At 37.6% G+C, this 9,971-nt stretch overlaps 1 protein-coding gene across 1 annotated transcript; it reads left to right on the top strand.

Annotated features, from left to right (window-relative positions):
- Nucleotides 1-56: 56 nt before the first annotated feature.
- adora2aa (adenosine A2a receptor a) lies at nucleotides 57-7,757 on the top strand. Its single transcript, XM_026261744.1, has 3 exons — nucleotides 57-476; nucleotides 3,670-4,367; nucleotides 6,547-7,757. The coding sequence occupies exons 2-3, from the start codon at nucleotides 4,033-4,035 to the stop codon at nucleotides 7,541-7,543; spliced, it is 1,332 nt and encodes a 443-aa protein (XP_026117529.1). The 5' UTR covers nucleotides 57-476; nucleotides 3,670-4,032; the 3' UTR covers nucleotides 7,544-7,757.
- The last annotated feature ends 2,214 nt before the right edge of the window (nucleotides 7,758-9,971 follow it).

Genomic DNA, 9,971 nt, shown 5'->3' with positions numbered 1-9,971 from the left:
TCCTGTCCGTGACCTGTCTTCAGGGCAACTTGAGAGCAAGAGCTCTAGGACAAACTGAATTGTTCATTGAACGTACGATTTATGCTTTAAATACGAAATGTCCAATTATTATTTGAATAGTGTACTTATAATAAATTTTTCCTTGTAAGTTTGCTTTCAATCAGAGACCTGGCAGTCGCAGCTCAGTTGTTTCACAGATACTCGATCTCCTGAAGAAGCGGTATCAGTATCTAAACACCCGTCCAGTGTGGAAATGCTGCCCCCGCCTCTCTATTGGTCAAGCACAGCTCTCACTGCTGATATCAGCGTGCGCGCGACTTCGACTTCACCGAATCACACGGACGGAATCACTAACGAATCATCCACCACTGAGGACTCGCAAGTTTTTACATTTCTTTTTCGGAAGGGTTGCCTTTTCATCTTTGTTCATGGGATTCACAGCTTTTTTTGTTTTTCATTCATCTTCAACCCTGAGGGTAAGTAGAAATCAACAACTAAGCTAAGTAATTAGAAGTTTAGAGCCTGCGGGGTATCGATTGAATGGAAATTGTCTTATATTAAATACTAATTGAATTAAATAATTCATGCACGGCTTAAGTGCAATTTTAATACTAAAGCGAGGTCAATTTAAGATATATTGTTTTTAATAGTTAAAACGCACGTTGTGTCCAGTTTTACATACATCAACATACTTAGCCTCAAAACAAATAATACAAGAATGACCGCAATTACACCTCTAATAAAAAAGCAGTAGAAAAACGACAATATACAGTATTATTAAAATATATATTTTATATTATATTTACGTTTTCAGCGCAAACTAGCAGTTCCATACATTAAAGTGAAACTGCCGTGTATGGCAAGCTAATTTAGCATTTCCCTTATGAAAATTAACCATGGTTTTACTACAAATAAAACCAAAAAACCATAGTTTCTATAGTTAAACCATGGTAACCACAAATTAACCATGGTTTTGCTATATTAACCATAGTTTAACCATGGTATTTGTAGTAAATCTGTGGTTATACAAATGGTAGTCAATACGCCAAAAAAACATATAGTTTTACTATAATAAAACCATGGTTATTTTTTTGTAAGGGTTATTCCTATCTATTTTGTTACTATTAATAGTTTTAAACTAGTGTGTTTATTTTCTAGTTCGTAATATGTCATCTTTTAAAATTCCACAACTAGTAACTATTCACTAGTTGCTATTACTTATTTCAGTAGTGACTAATATATATTTAATCAGGTGTTTTTTTTTCATTACATGCCACTACTTAACTTCCCTCTAGTCACTACTAGTTACTTGAATCTATTCCGGTTTTACCATTGTTAGACACTATTAGACTAGATAATTATGTGTATTCCAATTGTTAATACTGTTATTTGTAAATTAACTACACATCCCACAATATTAAGCTTTTAAATAAGTTAGCTTCATGTTGATTCAGTGCTCTTAAAGTCTAAAAGTAAACCATACTGTACATTTAACATTTTTATAGTATGTTTCTTGTATTTCACTGATATTGATTGGTGTAGATGCTAGATACTGTACTCCGATCTGATAAATCGGTAGTAGTATGCAATAAAAAAGCACTAGTAAACCTGCGATAGATATTAACTATTGTTGATAGTTAATGGTTGAAATCTGAACAGCTCAAATAATACAATATCAAAAATAAAAAGTGAAATAGTTTGTAGTGACTAACAGCAAAAAACTAATTAATGCATGATTACTAGTCAAATCAAAAACAATACTAGTCACTATTTGATTACTTATGCATATATATAGATACCATTTAGTTTAATAAATACCAAACCTTTTCCAAGGTTGCCATAGCCAATTTAATATTTATGATCACTTTTTCTTTTACATTAAACATTTTCTTGTCTTGAGCCACATTTTGCCTTTAACTTCATAACAGCAAATCAATCAAATAATATACAAATAAAAACAGACTTTCAACTCAGAAATGAAGCATTTTATGATAATTTTTCATTTTATGAGCCTATCAATCAGCTGAGGTAAAAGGAGAGTAAAAAAAACTATAAAACCATCCTTCACCCTCAGCTAAAGTACGTCTTTTTGTTCTGCAGTGTTTAAATTGGTTTGGTATCAAACCATGATATTTTGGGTTTGATTTAGTTAGGGATGTCAGCCTTATGAGGAATGATCCGGATTCTGAGCCAGATGCAGTTTGAGATTGTGCTAAATGATGGATGTATGTAGACGATGATCTTTTCCATCATCCTTCCACAAGGGTCCACTGTTGAGTGTGGCGTCCAGTAGCTTAAACATTGTCTTCTTGTAAACACAAAGCACTGAAACCAGAAAACTACTTTGGGAAACTGATCAAAGGGTTCATACAGTGTTTCTCTGTTGTCCCATTGTCATCCTCTAAACTCTCACAGATCCATATTAATGTCTGTGAGGCTGATCTACTAGTCTATTATGTTTTCTCTCCTGTTTGCTACAATCATTTTCCCCTCCCCCCTTTTTTATTTCTTGTTCATGACAGTCACCTATTCACATTCTTACTCTGTAAGGATTTCAGGAGACAATGTGTTGCAAACACTCTACTGCATATTAAAGACCCCATGTGGTTTTTAGTATTATTATATCAGCTTTGAGGCCATCTGTATAATAATGTACTCCTAAAAGTTCACAAACAATAATGATAATAATAAATCAAATAAAAAAAGATATATATTTCTCTTGCAGAAATAATAACAATAAACATTTATGACTTATCTTGTATGCAAGGGTGTACCAGATTTTTATTTTAATTTATTTTTTTACTCTAGAATAAGAATAACCCCCCACCCCCCACTTCCATCCATAAATATCTAACAATAGCCATGTATAATATATGTTTTATAAAAATGCTAATATTAATTGCAGTTATAAAGGTTTGTATAATTTTTATTTGTAATGGGCAAAAAAAGAAGAGCAGAACAGCTGTTTCCTCATGTCTTCCAGAGGTGGGTAACCTCAGTGAGCGTCTGTGCAGCAGTGTGGGAACACTCCAGGGTAAATAGCTAGAATGACTTCCCATATAAACACTAAAACAAAAGGAAAGAGCTTCTGGCCATCACTACTGGTGTGTCTGGTAAATGAAATAAAGAATATCCACTGAAAGTTTCCTTTCTTTTCTCATATGTTTTTCGAAGTATTAGCTTGCCATTTGTGTTTACAACAAAGGGCTTAGTGTGTAGGAAAAGCACTATATTGTGCTGTTACGTTACACATTTTGCTGCTTCTGTACACTCTGTATTGTTTACTTAAAAGCCCATATTGCTCTCAGTGTCCACAATAACTAACTCTTAAAATGGTTGACTAATCTCTCTTTTCCTCAGATCAACCATCCACCTTATTGCCATCAATCATATGATGAAATGTTGGAGCATGAAGCATTTCTCAATCATGTACGATAAAAAAAAAAAAAAGGAAATGCTATTCATGTCGTTCTGCTTCAAAATATTATGTTTAATTGAATGTGATACTTGCCATTTCTTTGAAATCAATTATTAAACCAAAATGAACAAAAAAAAAAAATGTTTTATTTTAAAATTCTACAATCATTACTTTATCTGTTTTTATCCAGTCCTTCTCTTCAGAGGCTTGTTTCCCAGATGATAACATCATTTCCTTTCTTCTTTCTCCAGGGAATGCAATGGAATACTAAATGTTATAGAAAGACAGGCAAGCAACACATGGAACGAGGACTGGATCATCACATCTAATAACATGACATGGGGTCAAAATGGATTTTAAAATGTACATTCGTTTGATTTGTTCAATACAGAATCTCTCTGAAATGTCTGAGGAGAAATGTCTGTAGGTACTTTTTAAAAATATTGACAAAGTTCTCATTTTTAACTGGCGATTCGACATTTTTAACAAAGTACCATTCGATCATCGGTCTTCTGGCAAGGCTGATACTAGGCCTCGGTGAGTTGGCTGTTGCGTGGAGCTGCAGCTATGGACATTGAGGCGAAGCATCGTCCTTTCTCCCCAGCATCCTCACCATGCTGAACAATGACTTTGACGTGTTGTACATGATTCTGGAGCTGCTGATTGCCCTGCTCTCGATCCTGGGCAACGTGTTGGTCTGCTGGGCAGTGGGCCTCAACAGCAACCTCCAGAGCATCACCAACTTCTTTGTTGTTTCGCTGGCCGTGGCGGACATCGCAGTGGGTGTGCTGGCCATTCCCTTCTCCATTGTGATCAGCACTGGTTTCTGTGCCAATTTCTACGGTTGTCTGTTCATCGCCTGCTTCGTCCTAGTGCTCACCCAGAGCTCCATATTTAGTCTTCTGGCCATTGCCATCGACCGCTACATTGCGATCAAGATCCCGCTAAGGTGAGTGAAGGGTTTTGCTGTCAGAAAAATTGGATCTTTGTACATTAATAATATTTCAGGGAGGTTGTTTCTTTGATTCTTAATGGCATGTATGTTGAATCAGTTGTATTAATTTTTAAAGACAAGTGTTTCACCTCTGTTAAATAGTTTTGGCCCTAAAGAGAAACTGTTTTGATTACTTATTTTCAACATGTGTTATGGATGCTAAAGTCCCCACCGAAGTCCTTAACTAGTTTAACCAGCATTCTGCTTTCTGCTGGACCATCAAACCAGCTAGACCAGCATAATCCCAATAAAAGTGCACGCTTTAAATATAACCGCAATGGTTTAAACTAGCCTAGCTGAAAAGTTAACAAAACCCATTTAGAAGAACCAGCTAAGACCAGCAAATTAACCTTTGGCTGGCTTGAGATTTTTTTTTTTTTTTTTCATCAAGGAAACCAGACTGGACCAGTATATTGATTCATTCTGATTTAAGTGTTCAGGTCTTCTGATGGTTGAGCTGAAAAATAACCTTATCCCCTGTAAAGTCAGACAAAAGACCAGTGAATTAAGTTAGGATGGCTCAAGATTTTTTTTCAGCAAGGAAGCCATCCTACAGATTGATGCTGGTTTAAGCTGGTCGTATCAGGAATTAACCACGCATGGCACTGTCCCTTTTTTTCTGGGACTTTTTTGTTTTTTTTGTTGTTTTGTTTTTTTACACTGTATGTCCCAGCAATGGGACACACCATGTCTTTCCAACAAGTTTCTTGGCTATTTTTGGGTGAATATGATTTAAGAACATAGTAAGGTGTAAACTCTTTGAGCATAACCTCACATAAATCTGATTTACTCTGGAATGTTATTGCTAATAGTTTGCACAGATTTCCTTAGTAAGCATCCACTTCATTTTTCTTTTTGTTTCTTTGTGTTTTGTCACAAATTGTCAGTCATAAGTCTTTTATCAGATGCCAGGTTTTTTTTTATTATTATTATCTCTTTAGACTTAATATTAATGAGCCAATTAGCAGTGTTCAGAATGAGCAGCTAACATGCTAATGGAGATTGAGGTAATGTTGGAGTAATAGGATCTCTTGTGTTTTGGACCGGTCAGTTCAGCCGGTTTCAGTGAGATGTGTGAGATAGGCTGCGTGTCCTGTCAGCAGGTTTTGGGTGGGGGACGGGGATGTTTTCTCTGTGTGGCTCAATGAACTTCCACATCTGGAGATCGAGACAAATAGAGGCCAAGGAACTCGGTTGTTCTCCCACACTGGCCCAAAAAGAGACTCTGAAAATAGATTTCTGTTCCAAACACTGACATTTCTGAGCACATTTTTCCTTCTTAATCGCTCCAATGGGAGAATTCTCTGTAAATACTGTGAATGGATGCTAGGATCATTAGAGCTATGTTTGCATCGGGGTTGTTCTAAAGTTCACACTCTATCTAAACTACCATAATTATGAGATTTTACTTTGAGTTATATTAGTATTCATTTCTATGATTAAAAAAAAGGTATTTGTGAAGAAAGAAAGATCACTAGTGTGCAACTGTTTTTACATGTCATCATAATGATCAAGTAAATGGAAATGAACAGTTTTAGAATTTAAATGTAATTATGAGATAAAGTTATGAATTGTGAGATACAAATGAGTTACACTGTGAAATATGAAGTCACAACTGAGATGTATTAGTAGAATTGTTTTTATATATAGTCACAATTATGAAAGCTTGATTCAGTTGTAAGATATAAAATTGTAAATGGAAGATTCGAAGCTAGAACTGTGAGAACTAGTAGCAATTTATGAGACATAAATTGCAATTATGAGATATAGAGTCAGAATCTCTCTATATCTCATAATTGTGACAAAATTGTGAGAAATAAAGGGTCACAATTATAAGAGCTAGTCATTATTACATTAAATAAAACAGTAATTGTGAGAAATGGTCCCAATTATGAAATACAGTTTGACTGACGCAAAAGGTTATTTATTGGAAATTCATAATTACATAATTCACGTAATTACATAATGACATGAGCACAGTTTTAAAGAGATATCTAGGTTTACAGCTATGCTGTCATTTGCTTGCTTTCGTTAGTACTTTGGACCTTTTAGATGTGCAGTCTAGACAAACTGGAACAAACACTTATGGCTGGGGAATTTGAAAAATATGACTTTCTGTCTCTCTCTCATCCAGATACAACAGCCTAGTAACCGGGAAGCGTGCCAGAGGCATCATAGCGATCTGCTGGGTTCTGTCGGTTATCATCGGTCTAACACCTATGCTAGGCTGGCACAAAACCTCCTCAGACAAAGAGACCTTCAACAGCACCTGCCCACCCGGCATGATGGAGTGTTTGTTCGAGAAGGTGGTGGTTATGGACTACATGGTCTACTTCAACTTCTTTGCCTGCGTGCTGGTGCCTTTGCTCCTCATGCTGGCCATTTACCTGCGGATCTTCATGGCTGCGCGCCACCAACTCAAATGCATTGAGTCCAAGGCTGTGCCGTGTGAGCCCAAGTCCCGCTCCACCCTGCAGAAAGAGCTCCATGCCGCGAAATCTCTGGCGATCATCGTTGGCCTGTTTGCGGTTTGCTGGTTGCCACTGCACATCATTAACTGTTTCACTCTGTTTTGTCCAAAATGTGCACGGCCGCCGGTTCTTATCATGTATCTAGCTATAATTCTCTCACACGCGAACTCAGTTGTGAACCCGTTCATTTACGCCTACCGCATACGTGAGTTCAGATACACCTTCCGGAAGATTGTGCGCTATCACATCTTGGGTAGACGAGAGCCTCTTTCTTGCAACGGGAGCACCCGTACCTCAGTCCGAACGAGTGTGGCGGATTCGCTTCGGATTAAAGTCAACGGCCTGGTGCGAGACCACTTCAACGAACAGAGCAGCTCCACCAGCAGCTGTGAAAGTGCTGAACCTGGCCCCACGCACAGACCTGTTCCCACAGAAAAACCCATACTAGACAATCAGCCTATGGAGCTCACTACTTCTCAGAGACATTCGGGACTGAGGCATCCAGAGTCGCCGCCCACTGGGAATAATGAGGGCGTTGCGTGCAGGAAGCATGCCGTATTTGACATTACGGATGGGAAGGATCCATCCTCACCGCTTCACCTTAAATCAGCTCTGTACCAACAAACAGCCCACTGTGTTGAACTCACAGAGGTTTCCTGATAATAATACACTCTGAATGATGGATTCAAATTATTTATTTGCTGTATTTGCTAAAAAATGATTGGCTAAAATATGAAATACAAAGTACATATTTTTGCTTCTTTATGGATTTGACATTGATGTGGACCAGTAGCAGCTCAGAATTGAGTGTGTACAGTTTGATATTGTTATGACCGTAAAGATAATGTAAACATATTAAAGAGCATCAAAATTATTAAAGTGCTTTTTATGACTTTTTTTTTTTCAGTCTTAAGAATTTTAAAACTATCTTTTTCAGTTCATGAATAGGAACTTGAATTGGTCACAGGATGTTGAATTGGAATTTATTTAGTACAAAATAAATAAATAGATTAATTTATTATTCAAGTATTCAGGAGCATTCCCAGAAAATGAGAACAGTAAAACTGAATTCAACACTCTCAAAAACAAGTAACACAGAAATTAAAAACTATTATTAATGAAAGCATGTTAATGAAATAAATTCATAAAGCTAGCTTTTATGCAGCATTGTAACTCATGCCATGTATTTTGCCTGCGTATTTTGTAGGCTCTGTGAAAGGTTTTAAGCAGTGCAAACTATTTGACTCTCTTCTTTATATGAGACACTTTACACAAATAGGATACGTTTTTTGAGTCCCGTTATAACCAAGGGCACACATCCCTTGGTTTTTGTTTTGAGAACTATTAGATAAGTTATATATATCATATAAATGTAGCCTAGCATAAAAGTAGCTAATATTAAACACACTGAAAGCCTGTTCACTTAAAATAGTTATTTTGGCCTTGTTGACTGCAACTTTTCACTGTGTTTGGACATAAAGTTGGTAAAAGGGTTGCAAAATCTGCAAATCTCATAAAATGAACAGAAAATTGCATGTGGCTGACAATCAACATATCCTGAAGGTTCAACACCTCATTTCACTGAGCATTTGTTTAAACTAAAATTACTTTTGCTGCCTTATTTTGTTCGTATTTTTGGAAAGTTGATTATCTAAATTAAACATCACATCCTCTGTTTTTCCTTGTTTAACTGTTAGTTGCAACAGTTAATTCCCATCAGTCTGTGCAGTGTAAGATTTTTCTAAAGGTTATAGGGGGCGACAAGTGACTCTTTATGATTGAGTGAATGAATCATTCACTCAAATGATTCATTCACAAAAATGGAGTTATTCCCAGGAGGTACAACACATGACTATTGGATATTGCGCTCTTGTGCCATTTTGAAGACACCTTTATTCACGTCTGAAAGGCCAATGAAGCTGGATGACGTTGGATGGGGTTATTTGACCACAGCATGTAAATCATTTTTCTTTTTTCTTCTACTCTTCACCGAACCACATCCTGCTTGGTGCCCAGGGGCCCTCGCTTACCTCATATCTTACCGATACGCGTGGTGCTAGGGACCAAAAACTTGTAGACAACCCCCTCGATGGAGACCTCAGAAATTTCCTGTGCCACTGGTGGCCACATGCATCGAGTGAACCCACTGATGTAAACCAATCCCATGCGTTACAGAGGGCATGACAGGTGACAAATAAGTATTTTGAATGTGGAAGCCCTCTCAGACAGCAAAGCACAGCTGATAGCCCCACTGGAATCGTGCAAAGAATCTATGGCCGCTCTGGGCTAACAAGGAGGATCCCCGGCATCACCTGGGGAACTCCCATGTCCTTTAGCAAACACTGATGGATACTGCATATCACTGCATTTACCTCCCCTGTCATCACATGGCCTGATTGTGAGGTAAATAGTTCCAGTGTATTGCGATTGCTTTGACAAATCAACACATGAGACTCTGTATGATTAACACACACTTTTTTTATTGACAACATCCTTAAAACTAAACCTGCTTTTATGCAGGTACCTCTTTAAACAATTTAGATATATCAGCAGGCAGGTTCTCATCACTGTTTCTATAGGAGTCAAACAGAACCCGCAAGCTTCTAGGAAGCCACTCCACTGACAAATCCAGACCCATGCAAGGGCCCAGAGCATTCCTCATTTGCATCTAGTGAGACAGTTAAACTTCTGCTCAGATTCAGGGGCAGCCAGAGGAACCTTGTTGTGAACACTAAACAGACTTTCTTCTGCACAGTCATCCTAACTCTCTGTGGCCATCCCCAACAATGGAATGAGCCGCTTCAAGATAACCCCCGGAAGGCTGGAGCGGATCGTATCTGGCCACTGCCCCACGCCGCACGAGTGCAGAATGATAGAACTGCTGGCAGTGCACACCTACATTGGGGCTAGAGAGAAACAAACTAGCATGGACACTTCCCAAACACTCCGGAGAGTGCTTGTGACCATAAACACCAATATGACAGAGGTTAGGTTTAATGCTCAGACATTTCACATTAAAAAGATTATTAGCCATTTCTTCGCTGTGCTAAAATCGAGCTAAAACTTCTCTTTTATGCTTTTCTCTTTA

Source organism: Carassius auratus, unplaced genomic scaffold (genome assembly GCF_003368295.1).
Source record: "Carassius auratus strain Wakin unplaced genomic scaffold, ASM336829v1 scaf_tig00215912, whole genome shotgun sequence".
NCBI classification, from domain to species: domain Eukaryota; kingdom Metazoa; phylum Chordata; class Actinopteri; order Cypriniformes; family Cyprinidae; genus Carassius; species Carassius auratus.
The sequence above is the reverse complement of the archived record's forward strand: the minus strand, read 5'-3'. Positions and strand labels throughout refer to the sequence as shown.